Raw genomic sequence first — 25,026 nt, 5'->3', positions numbered from 1 at the left:
ACCCAACGCCCTAATAGTCAATCCATCAGCACCTCCCCTGGACTACCTCTGTCCAGAAACAGGCTAGACACCTTTTAAAGAATAATATGTATGAATTTATTAGGTAAAATGAAAATATTGTAGACTAAATGTCATGTTTTATAAATGTCTTATATAGACACCCAACAAGTTATGGACGGACACAATCCCATTCATTTAAAGGCTCAAACCCACCAAAATATTCTTTTCACAGGTGAATGGAATAATGCAAGTTTTGTTTAACTCTATGTACAATTTATAGTAAGGTTTGGGACTGTGCCTGCCTTGTCTTTCCATGTTGTTTTTCATATTGACAGTTCCATGCTATAATTATTAGAAGGGTTCAAGCAAACTTGATTATGCTGTCCAGTGAGGATATGTCATAAAAGACCAACAGTTTATACTGATGTTTTATCATTTAAATAAAGCATATGCTATGAGCTAAATATATGTAATACTTTCCGTTAAAGGGGTTGTTCACCCTTGGGACCTTTTCTGCAGACCCCCCCCCAGTGTGGCCAGACCCACGGTGAGAATCATACCTACCTGATTCCCGCTGGTTCCTGCTCCAAACTTTCCCCCTTGGGCATTCCAGGTCTAGGGTCTTCCTGCAACAGCATCCGGTTTGACATGGGTCACGTGGCCACTGCAGCCAATGACTAGATAACTCTACCATAATGCATCGGTGACACATCATTGCAGCAGCCAGTCATTGTCAAATAGTATATGGAGTCCCTACAAGTTGATATTAGTAACTCAAAGGCAACCTGTGTGCCTAAGATAAAAATATACAGTTAGGTACAGAAATATTTGGACGGTGACACAATCTTCATGATTTGGGCTCTGCATGCCACCACATTGGATTTGAAATTAAACAATTGAGATGCAACTGCAGTGTAGACCTTCATGTTTAATTCAAGGGGTTAAACAAAAATATCCTGTGAAACATTTAGGAATTGCAACAATTTTTTTTACAAAGCCTCCTCGTTTAAAGGGCTCAAAAATTATTGGACGAATTAACATTACTATAAATAAAATGTTTGTTTTTAATACTTTGTAGAGAATCCTTTGCGGGTAATTACTGCCTGAAATCTGGAGCCCATGGACAACACCAAACGCTGGCTTTCCTCTTTTGTGATGCTTGTTTGTGGGTCTTTCTGCCTTAAGCTTTGTCTTAAACAAATGAAATGCATGCTGGATCAGATTGAGATCTGGTGATTCACCTGGCCATTGCGGACTATTCCACTTCTTTGCCTTTAAAAGTTCCTGGATTGCTTACATAGTATGTTTTGGGTCATTGTCCATCTGTACTGTGAGGTGCCGTCCAATCAACCTTTCTGCATTTAATTGAATATATCCCTGTATGTATCAGGCTGCTTTTGTCTTCAGTCACATCATCAATAAACAGTAGTGACCCAGTGCCATTGGAAGCTAGGCATGCCCATGCCATCACATTGCCTCCACCATGTTTTACAGGGGATGTGCCTCCACCATGTTTTACAGAGAATGTGGTGTGCTTTGGATCATGAGCCGTTCCAAGCCTTCTCCATACTTTTTTATTCCCATTATTCTGGTACATATGGGGTGTTTCTGTAAACGGCAGAGTCAGGGCAATAAAGATACAGTCTTGTTGGGCTGTTAACCCTTGCTTTGTTAGTGGAAAAAATGGGTTAAAATGAAAAATTAGGCAGAAAAATGAAATTCTCAAATTTCATCCCCATTTGCCAATAACTCTTGTGCAACACCTAAAGGGTTAACGAAGTTTGTAAAATCAGTTTTGAATACCTTGAGGGGTGTAGTTTATAGAATGGGGTCATTTTTGGGCGGTTTCTATTATGTAAGCCTCGCAAAGTGACTTCAGACCTGAACTGGTCCCTAAAAATTGGGTTTTTGTAAATTTCTGAAAAATTTCAAGATTTGCTTCTAAACTTCTAAGCCTTGTAACATCCCCAAAAAATAAAATATCATTCCCAAAATGCTACAAACATGAAGTAGACATATGGGGAATGTAAAGTCATCACAATTTTTGGGGGTATTACTATGTATTACAGAAGTAGAAAAACTGAAACTTTGAAATTTGCAAATTTTTCAAAGTTTTTGGTAAATATGGTATTTTTTAATGCAAAAAAAATTTACTTTTTTGACCCAATTTTAGCAGTGTCATGAAGTACAATATGTGACGAAAAAACTATCTCAGAACGGCCTGGATAAGTCAAAGCGTTTTAAAGTTATCACCACTTAAAGTGACACTGGTCAGATTTGCAAAAAATGGCCAAGTCCTTAAGGTGAAATAGGGCTGAGTCCTTAAGGGGTTAATGCTGTGCGCTTCATGCCGCCGCCGCTATACAGTAATACACTCATATAGATCATACTAGTGTATTACTGTACAGCGGCATCGGCACGGAGCGCACAGCATCATAGCAACCGATGATGCCATGCACTCACCAGGACGGCAGGATGGGTTTTCACGGACCGTGGTCCATGAAAATTCACGTATGTATGAATGCGGCCTAATTGATGATGGATTAACGAGGGAAGAGCCCATGCAGTCCATTAACTAGCTTTTGTGAAAATTGTCTAATTACCTTTGGTCCCTTGAAAAAGAGACAGCTACATATTAAAGGGCTGTAATTCCTAAACCCTTCCTCCAATTAGGATGTGAATACCCTCAGATTAACCTGAGAGTCTGCACTTTAAGCCCATATTGTACCTTGAATATGTTTTGGTAAACAGCTAAAATGCCAAAAATTGTCACTGTCCAAATATTTCTGGACTTAAGTGTATCTGTGTGCTTCTGTATAAAACACATGAAGGTACAGTATAGAGTTTGGGCCAGTATAATTCTTTTCATACCATATAACAAAACCATTCTACATAGATCCATAGTAAGGCCATGTGCAAGACAGTGCGGCATATTTATGAAACCAAATGCAAAATTCACTTATTCTGTTATTTTTCACACTTCCAACAAGACTAGGGAGAAACATAGGCACCGATTTATCAAAGTGGTTTTGTCTTTATTTTGGAGTTAATTGTGACTTTTCTTCTGTTTTATTTTTTGCATCTGCTAGGCCAATTTTATAAATTCAGCTGTTTTGTTGTCATTGCTATGGAATATGCTGGTTTGGGTCATATTTATTATTGGAACAACTATAAAAGTCCCAAAAAATTAGTTTCGACTACACTCTACTCCCATCCTTTCATAGCTGTGGCCAGTGAAAATAAGTCAAAATGTGATAGTTGTGCTGTGTGCCAGTTTTATAAATTTGGCACATGGTCCATTACCGTTAGGCCTCATGCACATGACCGTTGTTGTGTTCCGTTCCGCAAAATGGGGTTCCGTTGTTCCGTGATCTGTTTCCGTTTTTGTTTCCATGTGTCTTCCTTTATTTTTGGAGGATCACCAGACATGAAGGAAAGTAAAAAAATGTCTAAGTCAAGTTTGCCATGCAAATGATAGGAAAAAAACGCGGACGCGCGGACTCGGATGACAATCTTGTGTGCCTCCGCGTTTTTTCACGGTCCCATTGACCTGAATGGGTCTGCGAACCGTTTTCCGTGAAAAAAATAGGACACGTTATATTTTTTTGAAGGACTGGAACCACGGATCACGGACGCGGATGACAAACAGTGCATTAGCCGAGTTTTCAACGGACCCATTGAAAGTCAATGGGTCCGCAGAAAATCACGAAAAACGGAACAACGGACACGGAATAAAACAACGGTCGTGTGCATGAGGCCTTACACAAAGAGAAATGTGAAGACAAAATTCAATATGTTTCCTGTTGATAAATCAGGGCCATAGTCTTTGATGTCTGGGGGATATGTTCACACACAGCATTTCAGGTGTGTTTTTATAGAATTTTTGGCTTTTACAAGAAGCATAAAAAATGCTGTGAAAATTAAAAAAAAAATCATGTGGAAAAATGCACAATGCAAACTAGTTTACTGCACGACAAAATTCTATAGAAAAGATTCAGCCATCATGTACCCAAAATTTGAAAAAAATAATCTTTATTGGTGATTACATGATTACAAATTTTTAAAAACAGGGATGAGTAGCACAAAAGGTGTCATCGCTGGCAAATATGACACTAGTATGGGAAAATATAGCACGTGGCAATGATAGATGTACAACAAGGGCAATTTTGTAACACAGTCAAGTAAGGAAATATACAGTTACCAAGCAAATGCAACTGGAGTATTGTCCAAAGACCACATAAAGAAAAAATATATATCTCATCATGACATCCGTTGATAATAAGGCATAGTCATCTTACCGATTGGTGTGCATATAGCCAGTGATGATGCCGCTTCAAAATTACTTGCGCGTTGTCTCCTGTGTAGAGGCAGTGCAGTGTCATTACAATTGTTGGTCCCATTAAATAGAAGCTGGTGATCTCGCCGGTACCAGAGATTGTATTTTTATAATACTTTATTGAGGTTTAAAATGAAACTACGCACTTATTAGATTATTATATTGAAAATAAAATATTGTGCTTTACAAAAACAGCACCAAATTGTCATCAATCCCACATGTTACCTGAAATGAAATTTTTGTCATTGTGTGAAAGCTGTACGATAGAACTATTTTTACAGAACATTATCATATTTAATATATTGGTTTTTTTTCTGCAGTAAAGAAGCTAAACATGAAGGCCCATATTAACATCACTGGTGACACACTGGTAATGAAATTTCATCGACCAAATGAAAACATCAAGCTAGAAGGTTTTATTCTAGGATATGGTAGCAATTACTTCACAAACCAATACATCCAGTGGCCAGATAATGGGAAGTCATACATCACAGATGTTGGTAAGTTTTTTCATTTATCGTAAATATTTTCAAATTTATGTTTAAGAAAAAATATTGGGGGTCATTTATTATACTGAAATACACTTATATTAGGCGGATTTCACCGCAATCTGCGACTTTTCCCCGCTCACACCAGGTCTAAAACTGTGGGCGTGGGTGGGGAAGGGGACGGGCCAGCAAGCCCGTCTCATTCATCATTTTGTATGCTTGGTATAGGTGTAGAAAATGGTCTAAATGTAAGCCAGCTAGAAAGCTGTCTTAGATTTAGAAGCAGCGCTGTACATGCCGAAGTTATCGCTCCTGTTTCGCCGCTGCTCTCCCTGTCCGGGGAGTCCTGCAGTCCCTGCTCTGCTGGTCTTCTCCAGCCTGCATTGCACAGTCACCTGTCTGTGTACAGAGTCTGGTCATAGTGCGCTCTGTACGCAGTCAATACACAGCAACGTGGCCCAGAGGAGACCAGTGAGGAGGGAAGAGTACAGCACTCAGCTCACAGCGCTTCCCGTGCCTCCTGCAGACTAGTGAGCACTACTATAATGGAAGCACTCACTAGTATGAATGGGCCCCCTCCCACGCTGGGCCCCTGTACAGCTGAAATGGCTACACAGGTGGTATGTTCACTTCTGTGTGGGATGGATCTGTACAGCCATGGGAGGGGTTAGAGTTAGATCTGTGATTAGGGGAAGGGAGAGACCACTGCTCCAGCTCACCAGTGTGGTCAGGTGATGATCTTACCCACCTTAGGGGAAGTTCAGGAGGAGGTTATATATAGATCCATGCTCCCACAAAAGCAGAAAGTTCTGGGTACACTCAACAATTAGGACAGAGCAGCAGAAACACAGAAAAGTAAAATTTGGCCGAGCTTGTTAGAAACTGAGCTGGTGCAGCAATGGCCAGTGCAGAGTTGGCTGCCTACTGTAGCTGTATTCCCCCTTTACTATCCCAGCTCTTACAGTACTATATGTGTTCCAGGGAGAGTGATTGCAATTTAGTAAAAGGCAAATAAACTACAACAGTATTTACTTTCAAAAAATATATAAAATATATATTATACACAATAACTAAACAGCGAAATGAATAGATACTTTATTTACCATTTACCTCTAGGACACTGAGACAAATTTAGCATGTTTTAAAGGGTAACTGTCAGGTTTTCCTAAAAAAAATTTTTTGGAGCATATGTTACTGCTGCAGCAGCATTATGTATAGAGCAATCTTTAGTTTCTTCACATACCACTGTTTTCCTTGAGTTTTTCCCTTAGTCACGGCTGTTTAAACATTTACAATATGAGGACCTTCTCAAGATGGCTCCTCTGCCAGTTCTCTGAGGCCAAAACTGCTTTCCCTCACTTCCCATGCACACTTGCTGTAGCCTTGTACTTGTTCTGCTACTTACGGGCTGCACGAGCATGAGTTCAGTCACTTTGGTGCACAATCCCGTCCTGCAGCGCCTGATCCCACGAGTCCCGCCGCTGTAGGTCACAGGTCTTCAGGATCACGCGGCGCAGGACGGGATTGCACACCGAAGTGACTGAACTCATGCCCATGCAGCCAGCGAATCAGCGGAACAAGTACAAGGGGGATGAGTGGATGATCTGTGGGGTTGCCCAGGCGGCTAGGCCCTTCACAGTAGTTATTAACCCCTTTCAGCAGTCCCCCATTCACTGAAGGGGGGACTGCTGAAAGGGGTTAATAACTACTGTGAAGGCGGGACTGCTGAAAAGGGTTAAAGTACAAGGGGGTGGGGGGATGATCTGCGGGGTTGCCCAGATGGCTAGTCACTTCACAGTAGTTATTAACCCCTTTCAGCAGTCCCCCATTCACTGAAGGGGGGAATGCTGAAAGGGGTTAATAACTACTGTGAAGGCGGGACTGCTGAAAGGGGTTAAAGTACAAGGGGGTTGGGGGGATGATCTGTGGGGTTGCCCAGATGGCTAGGCTCTTCATAGTAGTTATTAACCCCTTTCAGCAGTCCCCCATTCACTGAAGGTCACGGGTCTTGTGGGATCACGCGCCGCAGGACGGGATTGCACACCGAAGTGACTGAACTCATGCCCATGCAGCCAGTGGATCAGCGGAACAAGTACAAGGGGGATGAGGGGATGATCTGTGGGGTTGCCCAGGCGGCTAGGCCCTTCACAGTAGTTATTAACCCCTTTCAGCAGTCCCCCATTCACTGAAGGGGGGACTGCTGAAAGGGGTTAATAACTACTGTGAAGGCGGGACTTCTGAAAAGAGTTAGAGTACAAGGGGGGTGGGGGGATGATCTGTGGGGTTGCCCAGATGGCTAGTCACTTCACAGTAATTATTAACCCCTTTCATCAGTCCCCCATTCACTGAAGGGTAGAGTTGAGCGAACACCTGGATGTTCGGGTTCGAGAAGTTCGGCCGAACTTCCCGGAAATGTTCGGGTTCGGGATCCGAACTCGACCCGAACCCCATTGAAGTCAATGGGGACCCGAACTTTTCGGCACCAAAAAGGCTGTAAAATAGCCCAGGAAAGGGCTAGAGGGCTGCAAAAGGCAGCAAAATGTAGGTAAATCCCCTGCAAACAAATGTGGATAGGGAAATTAATTAAAATAAAAATAAAATAAATTAAAATTAACCAATATCAATTGGAGAGAGGTCTCATGGCAGAGAATCAGGCTTCATGTCATAGCAGAGAATCATGCTTCACGTCACCCACCACTGGAACAGGCCATTGTCAGATATTTAGGCCCCGGCATCCAGACAGAGGAGAGAGGTCCCATAGCAGAGAATCAGGCTTCATGTCATAGCAGAGAATCAGGCTTCATGTCACCCAACACTGGAACAGGCCACTGTCAGATATTTTTAGGCCCCGGCACCCAGACAGAGGAGAGGTTCATTCAACTTTGGGTTGCCCCGCAATATAATGGTAAAATGAAAATAAAAAAAGGATTGAATGAGGAAGTGCCCTGGAGTACAATAATATATGGTTAAGGGGAGGTAGTTATAAATGTCTAATCTGCACAAGGGATGGACAGGTCCTGTGGGATCCATGCCTGGTTCATTTTTATGAACGTCAGCTTGTCCACATTGGCTGTAGACAGGCGGCTGCGTTTGTCTGTAATGACGCCCCCTGCCGTGCCGAATACACGTTCAGACAAAACGCTGGCCGCCGGGCAGGCCAGCACCTCCAAGGCATAAAAGGCTAGCTCTGGCCACGTGGACAATTTGGAGACCCAGAAGTTGAATGGGGCCGAACCATCAGTCAGTACGTGGAGGGGTGTGCACACGTACTGTTCCACCATGTTAGTTAAATGTTGCCTCCTGCTAACACGTTCCGTATCAGGTGGTGGTGCAGTTAGCTGTGGCGTGTTGACAAAACTTTTCCACATCTCTGCCATGCTAACCCTGCCCTCAGAGGAGCTGGCCGTGACACAGCTGCATTGGCGACCTCTTGCTCCTCCTCTGCCTTCGCCTTGGGCTTCCACTTGTTCCCCTGTGACATTTGGGAATGCTCTCAGTAGCGCGTCTACCAACGTGCACTTGTACTCGCGCATCTTCCTATCACGCTCCAGTGCAGGAAGTAAGGTGGGCACATTGTCTTTGTACCGGGGATCCAGCAGGGTGGCAACCCAGTAGTCCGCACACGTTAAAATGTGGGCAACTCTGCTGTCGTTGCGCAGGCACTGCAGCATGTAGTCGCTCATGTGTGCCAGGCTGCCCAGAGGTAAGGACAAGCTGTCCTCTGTGGGAGGCGTATCGTCATCGTCCTGCGTTTCCCCCCAGCCACGCACCAGTGATGGGCCCGAGCTGCGTTGGGTGCCACCCCGCCGTGAACATGCTTCATCCTCATCCTCCTCCACCTCCTCCTCATCCTCGTCCTCCTCGTCCTCCAGTAGTGGGCCCTGTCTGGCCACATTTGTACCTGGCCTCTGCTGTTGCAAAAAACCTCCCTCTGAGTCACTTCGAAGAGACTGGCCTGAAAGTGCTAAAAATGACCCCTCTTCCTAGTCCTCCTCCTCCTCCTGGGCCACCTCCTCTTCCATCATCGTCCTAAGTGTTTTCTCAAGGAGACATAGAAGTGGTATTGTAACGCTGATAACGGCGTCATCGCCACTGGCCATGTTGGTGGAGTACTCGAAACAGCGCAACAGGGCACACAGGTCTCGCATGGATGCCCAGTCATTGGTGGTGAAGTGGTGCTGTTCCGCAGTGCGACTGACCCGTGCGTGCTGCAGCTGAAACTCCACTATGGCCTGCTGCTGCTCGCACAGTCTGTCCAGCATATGCAAGGTGGAGTTCCACCTGGTGGGTACGTCGCATATGAGGCGGTGAGCGGGAAGGCCGAAGTTACGCTGTAGCGCAGACAGGCGAGCAGCGGCAGGATGTGAAAGCCGGAAGCGCGCACAGACGGCCCGCACTTTATGCAGCAGCTCTGACATGTCTGGGTAGTTGTGAATGAACTTCTGCACCACCAAATTCAGCACATGCGCCAGGCAAGGGTTGTGCGTCAAACCGGCTAGTCCCAGAGCTGCAACGAGATTTCGCCCATTATCACACTCCACCAGGCCGGGCTTGAGGCTCACCGGCAGCAACCACTCGTCGGTCTGTTGTTCTATACCCCGCCACAACTCCTGTGCGGTGTGGGGCCTGTCCCCCAAACATATGAGTTTCAGAATGGCCTGCTGATGTTTACCCCGGGCTGTGCTGAAGTTGGTGGTGAAGGTGTGTGGCTGACTGGATGAGCAGGTGGAAGAAGAGGAGGAGGAAGCCGAGTAGGAGGAGGAGGCAACAGGAGGCAAAGAATGTTGCCCTGCGATCCTTGGCGGCGGAAGGACGTGCGCCAAACAGCTCTTCGCCTGGGGCCCAGCCGCCACTACATTTACCCAGTGTGCAGTTAGGGAGATATAGCGTCCCTGGCCGTGCTTACTGGTCCACATATCTGTGGTTAGGTGGATCTTGCCACAGATGGCGTTGCGCAGTGCACACTTGATTTTATCGGATACTTGGTTGTGCAGGGAAGGCACGGCTCTCTTGGAGAAGTAGTGGCGGCTGGGAACAACATACTGTGGGACAGCAAGCGACATGAGCTGTTTGAAGCTGTCTGTGTCCACCAGCCTGAATGACAGCATTTCATAGGCCAGTAGTTTAGAAATGCTGGCATTCAGGGCCAGGGATCGAGGGTGGCTAGGTGGGAATTTACGCTTTCTCTCAAATGTTTGTGAGATGGAGAGATGAACACTGCCGTGTGACATGGTTGAGATGCTTGGTGACGGAGGTGGTGGTGTTGTTGGTACATCCTCTGTTTGCTGGGCGGCAGGTGCCAACGTTCCTCCAGAGGCGGAGGAAGACACCGAGGCGGCGGCAGAAGAGGTAGCAGGGGGAGCCTGAGTGAGTTCCTTGTTTTTAAGTTGTTTACTCCACTGCAGTTCATGCTTTGCATGCAGGTGCCTGGTCATACAGGTTGTGCTAAAGTTCAGAACGTTAATGCCTCGCTTCAGGCTCTGATGGCACAGCGTGCAAACCACTCGGGTCTTGTCGTCAGCACATTGTTTGAAGAACTGCCACGCCAGGGAACTCCTTGAAGCTGCCTTTGGGGTGCTCGGTCCCAGATGGCGGTGGCCAGTAGCAGACGGACTCTCTTGGCAGCGGGTGTTCTGCTTTTGCCCACTGCTCCCTCTTTTGCTACGCTGTTGGCTCGGTCTCACCACTGCCTCTTCCTCCGAAGTGGCACGACCTTCATTCCATGTGGGGTCTAGGATCTCATCGTCCCCTGCATCGTCTTCCACCCAGTCTTCCTCCCTGACCTCCTGTTCAGTCTGCACACTGCAGAAAGACCCAGCAGTTGGCACCTGTGTTTCGTCATCATCAGAGACGTGCTGAGGTGGTATTCCCATGTCCTCATCAGGAAACATAAGTGGTTGTGCGTTAGTGCATTCTATCTCTTCCACCCCTGGGGAAGGGCTAGGTGGATGCCCTTGGGAAACCCTGCCAGCAGAGTCTTCAAACAGCATAAGAGACTGCTGCATAACTTGAGGCTCAGACAGTTTCCCTGATATGCATGGGGGTGATGTGACAGACTGATGGGCTTGGTTTTCAGGCACCATCTGTGCGCTTTCTGCAGAAGACTGGATGGGAGATAATGTGAACGTGCTGGATCCACTGTCGGCCACCCAATTGACTAATGCCTGTACCTGCTCAGGCCTTACCATCCTTAGAACGGCATTGGGCCCCACCAAATATCGCTGTAAATTCTGGTGGCTACTGGGACCTGAGGTAGTTGGTTCACTAGGACGTGTGGCTGTGGCAGAACGGCCATGTCCTCTCCCAGCACCAGAGGGTTCACTAACACCACCACGACCATGTCCGCGTCCCTTACTAGATGTTTTCCTCATTGTTACCGTTCACCATAATAAGAAAAAAATTATTTGGCCCAATGTATTGAATTTAAATTCAGGCCTTTTTTTTACAGGCACCTAACACTATCTGGCTATCTATTTAGGTACCGTATTACACTAATACAGGCACAGCAGTAACGACAGATTTAGCTGAATATAAATTGTAGGCCTAGTATTTAGGCGCTGGATGACAGGTATCCCTTTTACGGACAGAATTAGACTTGGAAATGCACGGTAGCGTGTGAAGTTATTGAGGATGACCCTATCCGCACCTTCAATCTAATATACCCTTTTATGGATAGATTTAACCTTGGCCTGATAGAGCAGAAACCACTAATTTAGGGAATTGCTAAGTTGGGAATTGTATTCAACCCAGAACAAAAACTGTGCTTCGGCAGACAGCAGACAGTATTACAATTGGCTAGCCACAGCTGAAACACCAGATTTAGGGTACTGCTATTTTGGCAATTGTATTTTACCCCTCAATAAAATAGCAAGCACAGCCAAGCCCCTGATGTAGGATATAGCAAAAAAAAACAACACACTATTGATGGTTAAAAATGGACTTGGTGGCAGCTTGTGCTGGCGCACCACAAGACACTAAATGGCTGCCGATCACCCCAGAAAAAAGTGACTGAAAAATGCTCTGGGCAGCCTTAAAACAGTAAGCAATTGAATAGCAGAGGTTGTATGATACACAGCTGTATATCGATCACTTCAGTAAATAAATCCCTGCCTAATCTCGCCCTAACAGCAGCAGCTGCATCCTCTCCCTACACTGATCAGAGCAGAGTGACGTGCGGCGCTACGTGACTCCAGCTTAAATAGAGGCTGGGTCACATGCTGCACTGGCCAATCACAGCCATGCCAATAGTAGGCATGGCTGTGATGGCCTCTTGGGGCAAGTAGTATGACGCTTGTTGATTGGCTGCTTTGCAGCCTTTCAAAAAGTGCCAAGAAAGCGCCGAACACCGAACCCGGACTTTTACGAAAATGTTCGGGTCCGTGTCATGGACACCCCAAAATTTGGTACGAACCCGAACTATACAGTTTGGGTTCGCTCATCCCTACTGAAGGGGTTAATAACTACTGTGAAGGCGGGACTGCTGAAAGGGGTTAAAGTACAAGGGGGGTGGGGGGAAGATCTGTGGGGTTGCCCAGACGGCTAGGCCCTTCACAGTAGTTATTAACCCATTTCAGCAGTCCCCCATTCACTGAAGGGGGGACTGATGAAAGGGGTTATTAACTACTGTGAAGGGGGACTGCTGAAAGGGTTAAAGTACAAGGGGGTGGGGGGATGATCTGTGGGGTTGCCCAGAAGGCTAGGCCCTTCAGAGTAGTTATTAACCCCTTTTTAGCAGTCCCCCATTCACTAAAGGGAGGACTGCTGAAAAGGATTAATACACTGCGTGCAGAATTATTAGGCAAATGAGTATTTTGACCACATCATCCTCTTTATGCATGTTGTCTTACTCCAAGCTGTATAGGCTCGAAAGCCTACTACCAATTAAGCATATTAGGTGATGTGCAACTCTGTAATGAGAAGGGGTGTGGTCTAATGACATCAACACCCTATATTAGGTGTGCATAATTATTAGGCAACTTCCTTTCCTTTGGCAAAATGGGTCAAAAGAAGGACTTGACAGGCTCAGAAAAGTCAAAAATAGTGAGATATCTTGCAGAGGGATGCAGCACTCTTAACCCCTTAAGGACATAGGACGTACCGGTACGCCCTATTTCCCGAGTCCTTAAGGACACAGGACGTACCGGTACGTCCTGACTTAAAATCTGTATTCCGGCGCCCGAGGGGTTAAACGGAACGGGATTTCGGCTGAAATCCTTCAGCCGGCATCCTGTGACAACGCCAGGGGGGGTCATGTGACCCCCCCGTGTCGGCGATCGCAGCAAACCGCAGGTCAATTCAGACCTGCGGTTTGCTGCGCTTTTTGCAGTTTCTGATCCCCGCGGTCCCTGACCGCGGCGATCAGAAACTTTAGAGTGGCTAAAATCTATATTTTTCACCCCCCCCTGCACCCCTGCATGATTTGATGCCGGCGGGTGGTGCGGGGGGGGTGTCGCATGCGGTGGGGGCGTTGCGGGAGGCGGGCGGTGCGGCAGGCGGGATCGCGATCCCCCGCCCGCCTCCCCATGAATGATCGTTGGCTTCTAGTGGGTATACCAGGGTGCCAGCACATTGCTGGTACCCTGGTATAAACGGCTGACATCTGTGCAGATGTCAGACGTTTAACCCTTTCCATACCGCGGTCCGTACGGACCGCTGTATGGAAAAAGTTAACTGTCATCGGTCAGGGAGCTCCCTCCCTCTCCATCGGGGGGCTGCTGTGCCTTTGCAGCCCCCCGATGGAGAGGGAGAGAGCCCCCAGAGAGCCCCCCTCAGCCCTGTGCTTACCCTTCCCCGTCTGCGAAGTTCTGAGCAGACGGGGAGGGTTCCCATGGCAACAGGACGCCTGCTCAGGCGTCCTGCTGTCCATGGTGCTGAACAGATCTATGCTGAAAGCATAGATCTGTTCAGTGTAAGTAAAATACAGTACAGAACAATATATATTGTACTGTACTGTATTATACAGACATCAGACCCACTGGATCTTCAAGAACCAAGCGGGTCTGGGTCAAAAAAATGTAAAAAAAAGTGAAAAAAGTTAAGATAAAAAAAAATAACATTTATCACTGAATAAAAATTAAAAAAATAAAATAAACTACACATATTAGGTATCGCCGCGTCCGTAACGACCTGATCTATAAAATGGTCATGTTACTTTCCCCGCACGGTGAACGCCATAAAAATAAAAAAATAAAAACTATGAGAAAATTGAAATTTTGCCCACCTTACTTCCCAAAAAAGGTAATAAAAGTGATCAAAAAAGTCGCATGTACGCCAAAATAGTACCAATCAAACCGTCATCTCATCCCGCAAAAAATGAGACCCTACTCAAGATAATCGCCCAAAAGCTGAAAAAACTATGGCTCTTAGACTATGGAAACACTAAAACATGATTTTTTTTTGTTTCAAAAATGAAATCATTGTGTAAAACTTACATAAATAAAAAAAAAGTATACATATTAGGTATCGCCGCGTCCGTATCGACCGGCTCTATAAAAATATCACATGACCTAACCCCTCAGATGACCACCGTAAAAAAATAAAAATAAAAACAGTGTAAAAAAAAGCCATTTTTTGCCATCTTACGTCACAAAAAGTGTAATACCAAGCGATCAAAAAGTCATATGCACCCCAAAATAGTGCCAATCAAACCGTCATCTCATCCCGCAAAAAATGAGACCCTACTCAAGATAATCGCCCAAAAACTGAAAAAACTATGGCTCTTAGATAATGGAAACACTAAAACATTTTTTTGGTTTTAAAAATGAAGTTATTGTATAAAACTTACATAAATAAAAAAAATGTATACATATTAGGTACCGCCGCATCCGTGACAACCTGCTCTATAAAATTACCACATGATCTAACCTGTCAGATGAATGTTGTAAATAACAAAAAAAAAAAACGTGCCAAAAAAGCTATTTCTTGTTACCTTGCTGCACAAAAAGTGTAATATAGAGCAACCAAAAATCATATGTACCCTAAACTAGTACCAACAAAACTGCCACCCTATCCCGTAGTTTCTAAAATGGAGTCACTTTTTTGGAGTTTCCACTCTAGGGGTGCATCAGGGGGCTTCAAATGGGACATGGTGTCAAAAAAACAGTCCAGCAAAACCTGCCTTCCAAAAACCGTATGGCATTCCTTTCCTTCTGCGCCCTGCCGTGTGCCCGTACAGCGGTTTACGAACACATATGGGGTGTTTCTGTAAACTACAGAATCAGGGCCATAAATAATGAGTTTTGTTTGGCTGTTAACCCTTGCTTTGTAACTGGAAAAAAAATATTAAAATGGAAAATCTGCCAAAAATTTGAAATTTTAAAATTGTGTCTCTATTTTCCATTAAATCTTGTGCAACACCTAAAGGGTTAACAACGTTTGTAAAATCAGTTTTGAATACCTTGAAGGGTGTAGTTTCTTAGATGGGGTCATTTTTATGGAGTTTCTACTCTAGGGGTGCATCAGGGGGGCTTCAAATGGGACATGGTGTCAAAAAAACAGTCCAGCAAAATCAGCCTTCCAAAAACCAAACGGCGCACCTTTCACTCTGCGCCCCGCTGTGTGGCCGTACAGTAGTTTACGGCCACATATGGGGTGTTTATGTAAACAGCAGAGTCAGGGCAATAAAGATACAGTCTTGTTTGGCTGTTAACCCTTGCTTTGTTAGTGGAAAAAATGGGTTAAAATTGAAAATTAGGCAAAAAAATGAAATTCTCAAATTTCATCCCCATTTGCCAATAACTCTTGTGCAACACCTAAAGGGTTAACGACGTATGTAAAATCAGTTTTGAATACCTTGAGGGGTGTAGTTTCTTAGATGGGGTCACTTTTAGGGAGTTTCTCCTCTAGGGGTGCATCAGGGGGCTTCAAATGGGACATGGTGTCAAAAAACCAGTCCATAAAAATCAGCCCTCCAAAAACAAAACGGCGCACCTTTCACTCTACGCCCTACTGTGTGCCCGTACAGTAGTTTACGGCCACATATGGGGTGTTTCTGTAAACGGCAGAGTCAGGGCAATAACGATACAGTCTTGTTTGGCTGTTAACCCTTGCTTTGTTAGTGGAAAAAATGTGTTAAAATGAAAAATTTGACAAAAAAATTAAATTCTCAAATTTCCTCCCCATTTGCCAATAACTCTTGTGCAACACCTAAAGGGTTAATAATGTATGCAAAATCAGTTTTGAATACCTTGAGGGGTGTAGTTTCTTAGATGGGGTCATTTTTGGGTGGTTTCTATTATGTAAGCCTCGCAAATCGACTTCAGACCTGAACTGGTCCCTAAAAATTGAGTTTTTGTAAATTTCTGAAAAATTTCAAGATTTGCTTCTAAACTTCTAAGCCTTATAACATCCCCAAAAAATAAAATATCATTCCCAAAACAATTCAAACATGAAGTAGACATATGGGGAATGTAAAGTCATCACAATTTTTTGGGGTATTACTATGTATTACAGAAGTAGAGAAACTGAAACTTTGAAATTTGCAAATTTTTCCAAATTTTTGGTAAATTAGGTATTTTTTTGTGCAAAAAAAAATAATTTTTTTGACTTCATTTTACCAGTGTCATGAAGTACAATATGTGACGAAAAAACAATCTCAGAACGGCCTGGATAAGTCAAAGCGTTTTAAAGTTATTAGCACTTAAAGTGACACTGGTCAGATTTCCAAAAAATGGCCTGGTCCTTAAGGTGAAAATGAGCCCGGTCCTTAAGGGGTTAAAATTGCAAAGCTTCTGAAGCGTGATCATCGAACAATCAAGCGTTTCATTCAAAATAGTCAACAGGGTCGCAAGAAGCGTGTGGAAAAACCAAGGCGCAAAATAACTGCCCATGAACTGAGAAAAGTCAAGCGTGCAGCTGCCAAGATGCCACTTGCCACCAGTTTGGCCATATTTCAGAGCTGCAACATCAAGGTGTGCAATACTCAGAGACATGGTCAAGGTAAGAAAGGCTGAAAGACAACCACCACTGAACAAGACACACAAGCTGAAACGTCAAGACTGATTTTTCTAAGGTTTTATGGACTGATGAAATGAGAGTGAGTCTTGATGGGCCAGATGGATGGGCCCGTGGCTGGATTGATAAAGGGCAGAGAGCTCCAGTCCGACTCAGACGCCAGCAAGGTGGAGGTGGAGTACTGGTTTGGGCTGGTATCATCAAAGATGAGCTTGTGGGGCCTTTTCGGGTTGAGGATGGAGTCAAGCTCAACTCCCAGTCCTACTGCCAGTTTCTGGAAGACACCTTCTTCAAGCAGTGGTACAGGAAGAAGTCTGCATCCTTCAAGAAAAACATGATTTTCATGCAGGACAATGCTCCATCACACGCGTCCAAGTACTCCACAGCGTGGCTGGCAAGAAAGGGTATAAAAGAAGAAAATCTAACGACATGGCCTCCTTGTTCACCTGATCTGAACCCCATTGAGAACCTGTGGTCCATCATCAAATGTGAGATTTACAAGGAGGGAAAACAGTACACCTCTCTGAACAGTGTCTGGGAGGCTGTGGTTGCTGCTGCACGCAATGTTGATGGTGAACAGATCAAAACACTGACAGAATCCATGGATGGCAGGCTTTTGAGTGTCCTTGCAAAGAAAGGTGGCTATATTGGTCACTGATTTGTTTTTGTTTTATTTTTGAATGTCAGAAATGTATATTTGTGAATGTTGAGATGTTATATTGGTTTCAGTGGTAAAAATAAATAATTGAAATGGGTATATATTTGTTTTTTGTTAAGTTGCCTAATAATTATGCACAGTAATAGTCACCTGCACACAAAGATATCCCCCTAAAATAGCTAAAACTAGAAACAAACTAAAAACTACTTCCAAAAATATTCAGCTTTGATATTAATGAGTTTTTTGGGTTCATTGAGAACATGGTTGTTGTTCAATAATAAAATTAATCCTCAAAAATACAACTTGCCTAATAATTCTGCACTCCCTGTAAATACTGTGAAGGGGGACTACTGAAAGGGGTCAATAACTACTGTGAAGCCCCCCCCGGTGATGGGTGTGTGACTTCATGGGGTGGGGGCGTGGCTTCACAGGGCGTGATACAGTGGGCTTGTGCCCCGGATGTTTTCAGACCCTAGCAACGCCCCTGGATTTCTGAGAGACACGCCTCCTCACTCTGAAGCCTAAAGTAGGCATGTAGTGTGAAGGAACGCCCCTCTGTCTTCCTAGCCACAGACAGACAAGCCATAGCAACGGTCTCTTAAGGGAGCAGTGAAAGGGACAGGGAACATTAATGAAAGCTGTTATTATTAGGTAATTGCAGATCTTCTGACAATCATTGACAGACTAACTCAGGTATACATGCCTAGCTCTAATAAACTAGCAAATAAAAAAATATATGACAGCTATACTTTAAGTATAAAAGAATAGGGTCAGTGTATTACACTAGCCACAGGTGAGTTCTATTTGTAGGGTGTTATAAATAATAAAGACTATATTAAAGATGAAACAATGTGTATTGAGATATATGAAGTTATTAAATCATGATGTCAGAATCTGCAACTTAGCTTTGGTTGTGGTCACCTAATGTACGTTGTCACTAAAGATTAATCAGCAGAGATCTCTAAGGCAAGTACTGTATGTTTTATGAGAGAAATATATCTTTCTCATGTACAATTTATGTAGGAAAATCTAAGCAGCAAAGGTATAAAATAAACATAAAGGAGGAAATTGTTCAGTTTAAAAAAGCTGTATTCCATCATTTTTACATAATTCAATTTCCACTCATATTTTCTCCTGACTGATCTAATGAAGCATTATTATGTCATGGGATTTTCACATCCACCTTGGTAGCAGTAAATCTTTTTCCCTGTTGTAAATGTTGCCAAAGCCATGACAGCCTCTACAGAGCTATGGCTTTAGCTAGTTTAGTTTTTAGAAAAATATTTATGAATTCACATTCCTTAACCCCTTCAGGACACAGCCATTTTTCACCTTAAGGATCAGGCCATTTTTTGCAAATCTGACCAGTGTCATTTTATGTGATAATAACTTTAAAACGCTTTTACTTATCCAGGCCATTCTGAAATATTTTTTTTTTCGTCACATATTGTACTTCATGACAATAAATTGAGTCAAAATATTTCTTTTTTTTTATAAAAAAAAATTATTTACACAAAATTTAGAAAAATTTGCAATTTTCTAAATTTCAATTTCTCTGCTTTTAAAACAGATAGTGATACCTCCTAAAGTAGTTATTACTTTACATTTTTCATATGTCTACTTCATGTTTGGATAATTGTGTAAATTTTCATTTTTTGGGACGTTGGAAGGCTTAGAAGTTTAGAAGCAAATCTTGAAATTTTTCAGAAAATTTCCAAAACCCACTTTTTCAGGACCAGTTCAGGTCTGAAGTCACTTTGTGAGGCTTACATAATATAAACCACCCATAAATGACCCCATTTTAGAAACTACACCCCTCAAGGTATTCAAAACTGATTTTACAAACTTTGTTAACCCTTTAGGTGTTTCACAAGAATTAAAGGAAAATGTAGATGACATTTCAGATTTTAACTTTTTTGACATATTTTCCATTTTAAATAATTTTTTCCAGTAACAAAGCAAGGGTTAACAGCCAAAATTTGTTTATATTTATTACCCTGATTCTGTAGTTTACAGAAACACCCCACATGTGGTCGTAAACGGCAGGGCGCAGAAGGAGAGGAATGCCATATGGGTTTTGGAAGGCAAATTTCACTGGGATAATTTTAAGTTGCCATGTCACATTTGAAGACCCCCTGATGCACCCCTAGAGTAGAAACTCCCAAATAATGACTCCATTTTGGATACTATGGGATAAGGTGGCAGTTTTGTTGGTACTATATTAGGGTACATACGAATTTTGATTGCTCTATATTACACTTTTTGTGATGCAAGGTAACAAAAAATTGCTGTTTTGGCACTGTTTTTATTTTTTGTTATTAAAAAGGTTCATCTGACAGGTCAGATCATGTGGTATTTTTATAGAGCATGTTGTTACGGACACGACAATACCAAATATAACTACTTTTTTGTTGTTGTTTGTTTCAGTTTTACATAATAAAACATGTCTCCATATTCTGAAAGCCATCTTTTTTTTATTTTTTGGGCGACTGGCTTTTTGATCGCTTGGTATTACACTTTTTGTGATGTAAGGTGACAAAAAATGGCTTTCTGGACACCCTTTTTTTTTTTTTTTTTTACAGTGTTCACCTGAGCGGTTAGGTCATGTGATTTTTTTTATACAGCAGGTTCTTAAGAACGTGGCAATACATTCTTATGTTGTACCTGATGAAGAAGCCAGTTTGACTTAAAACACATCATAAGTAAGCACAAACTGACCCTGTTTCTTAAGATAGGACACATGCACTTCTGAATGTTTGTGGATCCAGCATGTTAGGCTACTTTCACTCTAGCGTTTTTGCTGGATCCGGCAGGGCTCAGCAAAAACGCTTCCGTTACTGATAATACTCATCTGCATCCGTTAGGAACAGATCCGGTTGTATTATCTTTAACATACCCAAGACGGATCCGTCATGAACTCCATTAAAAGTCAATGGGGGACGGATCAGTTTTCTATTGTGTCAGATTGTGTCCGAGAAAACGGATCCGTCCCCATTGACTTGCATTGTGGGTCATGATCCGTATCCCAGGACGGAAAGCAAACCGCAACATGCTGCGGTTTGCTCTCCTGTATGAGAACGGAATGGAATGCATTTTGGAGCATTCTGTGCTGTTCAGTTACGTTTTGTCCCCATTGACAATTTGAGACCCTATGACGTATTTCAATACCGGAAAATAGAAATGCTATTGTGAAAGTAGCCTTATCCGCCAGCAAGAAATATTTGTATCGGCAGCTATTCAGAATGAAACTATAGTTTTATTTTTTTTAATATTGTTTAAGAAACAACTGAACACTTTTAATGTAGCTACTGAACAAATAATAATACTTTTTTAAAAGATCTACTTGCTAGGTCTTGATTTTCCGTCCTTTGCTACAGCAGGCTAAGACTAGGATCCATTCCATGTCCATAAATAAACGTCTTTGCAACATAAAAATTGCAACTGCTGAAGGCATGACCTGCCCAAGGATTTTATTTTTGTTCTGACCTTTCCCTGGTCAGCCTTAGGTCTTTGATGTTTGTACATAAACCTGGGTAATTAATCTTTGCATACTGATAAAGAAGATGATTGAGATTAAGTAGCTTAAGGTCACAAAACTAGTATAAAGTATGTCGCTATCACAATTGTGCCTCCAGGTATATCATATTATCACATGTCCATTGTTCTAAACCTGCTGAATACTTAACAATCAGTGACTGACCTACTGACCTTTACACGGCATCCTAAAGGTAACATAGTAATGTACTGTAGTCTGTAAATCTGAAAAAAGACCTATGTCCATCCACTTCAGCTTATTAAGTTGTTCCAAAGGAAGGCTAAAAGACCCTTGCAGTAGAAGCCAATAGCCTTATTTTAGGGAAGAAATGATATCCATACTCTAAATTCTGATGTAGTAAGAGGGCTATTAGCAGAGCTGAATGATGCAAGCACAGGTCAGGAGCTTACATAAGACATCGCTCTCCTGCTTGTGCCCGTGTATGACCATGTATGCCAGGCTTTAGCACTGGTACGGGCAGTAGATGCGATACTCCGGCCTATACAGGGCTCAGTGCGGCCACAGGGGAATACATACTCCTATAAATAGCACTTTTTGAGTGCCTATTTCGCATAGAACAGTAAAAAAAATGTTGCATGGAAGATTTTAAAAATTTCAATGTATTATAATAATTATTTTTAGAACACTAAGACTAGGATTTAAGTTTAGGTACACTTTGATAAGCTCTTTTTATAATGTCTCTATTTTTATCACTTACCCACATACAGACATTTTCCCCCAGTCCAAGCATTCTTATTTTATGTACTAAACTTTTATGCAGCACAGTATCACATGCTTTGAAAAAAATCAAGATATATGACATCCACTGACTCATCCCCGGTCCAGTCTGCTCATAGAAGCTGATCACATTAGTTTGAAAGGACCGATCCCTCATACACCCATGCTAATACAACGGTATACACTCATTTTCATTGAGATACCCCAGGACACCATCACTTATAAAACCTTCACACCAGTTACCCCCAATAGAGGTTAAACTGAGACCTGCAGTTTCCAAGTTCACCTTTTGACCCCTTTTTTAAAAATTATTAGCACCACATTTGCTATGTACCTGTTTCCTCTGAAACCGACTCCGTCAAGTTACAATGCAGGTAATCTGGCCTTTATAAAAATATCGCACCCACCGGTTGTTTTAGCATGTTCATCTTCATTAGGCTATATGCACACGACCGTGCCGTTTTTTGAGGTCCGCAAACCGCAGATTCGCAAAAAAAGGAAGCCGCCCGTGTGCCTTCCGCAATTTGCGGAACGGAACTGGCGGCCCATTGTACAAATGCCTATTCTTGTCCACAAAACGGACAAGAATAGGACATGTTATATTTTTTTGCGGGGCCACGGAATGGAGCAACGGATGCGGACAGCACACGGAGTGCTGTCCGCATCTTTTGCAGCCCCATTGAAGTGAATGGGTCCACACCCGAGCCGCAAAAACTGTGGCTCGGATGCGGACCAGAACTACGGTCGTGTGCAGTGAAACAAGGACATAAACTAATATTTGTAGTTGCACAAATCCAGCACTTGTATTAACTGCCAACACCTGGGGAAAAAAAACTTAATAGCATAAGGCCATGGATCCATAACGCTGGAAAAGAATGCCAGTTATTTTTATTCAGAATCTGCTACTTTGCACAGTGATTTATGGATTTTTAAGATGGGAACTCCAGCTGGCGTGCTTCCTATAGTCACCTGTAAGCTATAAAATGGCTTGATGATGAACTTAGCAAATAGTTAAGTTGTGGTGTATAATATGTATGGAATATAATGGATAAAAAATAAAAATATTGTCTAAATAGAGTTTAATTAAAATCAATATTTTACCTATAGCAGAACACCCAAGATTGTAAAATGATAGACTGCACTAGTTTCCTGTACAAAACACTGCTGCCCAGTACAGCTCTGCTGTAGTTGCGTAGTTCATGGTCATTTTTAGAAATTCAAGGACATTGTTCAAAATGACTGAATACACTTAAATGGATTGTCTGGCCCACAGATATTGAGGATCTATCTTTAAGATAGATAATCAATATCAGATCATCCAGGGTCTGACTTCTAATACACCCACAAATCAACTGTTTGAAGCGGCTGCAGTGCTTATGCGAGTGCTGCGTACTCTTCAATGTTTAACAGAGTGCCGCCTTAGCTGTCAGTCAGACCTTTAAACCCTCAGATGCCATGGCCAGTTGTGACCCTGGCATCTGAGGTGGCTTTTCCTGCGAGCGCTGCACTTCAGTCGCCTGAAAGGCTTCCGTGCGCTGGTGTCAGGGAAGCCATTTGCTGGGGGTGATAGGCTGGAGCTTGTACAAAGCTACAGGTCAATTTCATTGTAGGCCTGCAAGTGACGGTGCTGCATTAGAATATATAAATCACAGTAGTATATGAGAGAAACAATCAAAGGATTGCATGATCAGATCCCTTAGGGAAGGATGGGGGGGGCGTAAAAAAGTTAAAAAAAAAGTTTTTAAAAATATAAAAAATATACAAAATTCAAAGCATCCCCCTTTCCCCATAGTAAAAATAAAAAATAAAAAAATAAAGATTATATGCACCAACACATCCCAAAATGGCTAAACATTGAAATACAAGCGTATTTATCCCATACGGTGAAGGCTGCAATGGAAAAAAAATATCCAAATTGTCGATTTGCAGTTCTTTCTTCACTTTATCTCCCCCAAAAAGTTTTTTTTCAATATTAAAACACAAAAAAACTATATAAATGTGGTATCAATGCAATCATACTGACCTGGAGAGTGAAGGGCATTAAGTAAATTTTACCACATAGGGGAAACCATAAAAATGAAATCCATAAAAATGTGGCATAATTGCATTTTTTTCCAATTCCAACCCATGTGGAATTTTTTCCAAGCTTCCCTCTAGATCTTATGCAATATTAAATGTTGCCATTAGAAAGTGCAACTTGTTCCACAAACAACAAGCTTTCATTTTGTTACGTGAATGGAAAAATAAAAAAGTTATACGTCTGGGAAGGCAAAGATTAAAAACAAAAACACAAAAATGTAAAATCGCCATGTGTTCAACGGGTTACAGAGGCTGTTTGTTACCCTCAGCTGCCATTTGTTTACCCATAAGATTATCAATGCTGGTTTGCCATTAAAGAGCTTGAAATGAGTACAGTCCTAGGAGAACCCAGAATGTCATTCACAACTTTTCAAGGCAATTGGGGCCCTTTTGATTCAGGTAGACTTTATTCGCATCCAAATCAAATAAAAAAAAATACACTTATCACCACATGAAACTGTGGCAATTAGCTATAAAACTGCATCCACTTTATGACACACAACCAAGAACCCATGCCATGACTGCTGCTTCTTTATGCACCCTTGTTCTAAAATAATTCAGAATTGTCTGCATTTTCAAATTTTTTTCTTTTTTTGGGGGACTGGTGAAAAAGCAGCTGTTCAGATGTTAAAAGTTTATAGTAAAATATGGAAATGTCGGAATACACGGCATTTTGTTTTCTGATGTTTTAGTGGTGTTAATGAGGTCAGTGCGTATTTATCAAAAAGCAGCATGGTGTATTCTCGTCTACTTAATCGCCTACAGAAAACCGATTGCCGATGCCTCCTACATGTGACTGCATTACTGTGTCAGGTGTCTTGCTCAGTGGGCATGGCCTCCCCTCAGGTGAAGCCCAGTTCAGGAAGGTATTCCCTCAGAATTCTTGTTAGTGGTTACATACACAAATCTGTGCTTCCACAGAGAACAGCACATTTCAACAAATGACAAGAATTGACAAGAACTGTGTGGGAATTGTCAAGTTACTGACAAAGTCAAATGAAAATGTTACTTTTCCAGTCAGATACCACTCTCTATAATTGTCAGACTCCAACCAATCAGATACTGATTACCTATCCTGAGAGGTTGTCAGGGAAAAAAATCTCGGAAAACCCCCTTTAACCCCTTAAGGACACAGCCTTATTTCACCTTAAGGACCAGGCCATTTTTTGCAAATCTGACCAGTGTCACTTTAAGTGGTGATAACTTTAAAACACTTTGACTTATCCAGGCCATTCTGAGA

General features: G+C 42.7%; 1 protein-coding gene across 21 annotated transcripts in view; it reads left to right on the top strand.

The window, feature by feature from the left end:
- The window catches only part of LOC120995626 (ABI family member 3 binding protein), a 409,717-nt gene that overhangs the window by 132,836 nt on the left and 251,855 nt on the right, over positions 1–25,026 (top strand). For all 21 annotated transcript variants that reach the window (XM_040424962.1, XM_040424958.1, XM_040424957.1 and 18 more), the window contains exon 2: positions 4,657–4,836. In XM_040424962.1, the coding sequence (XP_040280896.1) occupies positions 4,657–4,836 (180 nt within the window). The remainder of the gene's footprint in view (positions 1–4,656; positions 4,837–25,026) is intronic.

The sequence above is a fragment of the Bufo bufo genome, chromosome 3 (genome assembly GCF_905171765.1).
Source record: "Bufo bufo chromosome 3, aBufBuf1.1, whole genome shotgun sequence".
NCBI classification, from domain to species: domain Eukaryota; kingdom Metazoa; phylum Chordata; class Amphibia; order Anura; family Bufonidae; genus Bufo; species Bufo bufo.
This window is presented reverse-complemented; position numbering and strand designations above follow the sequence as displayed.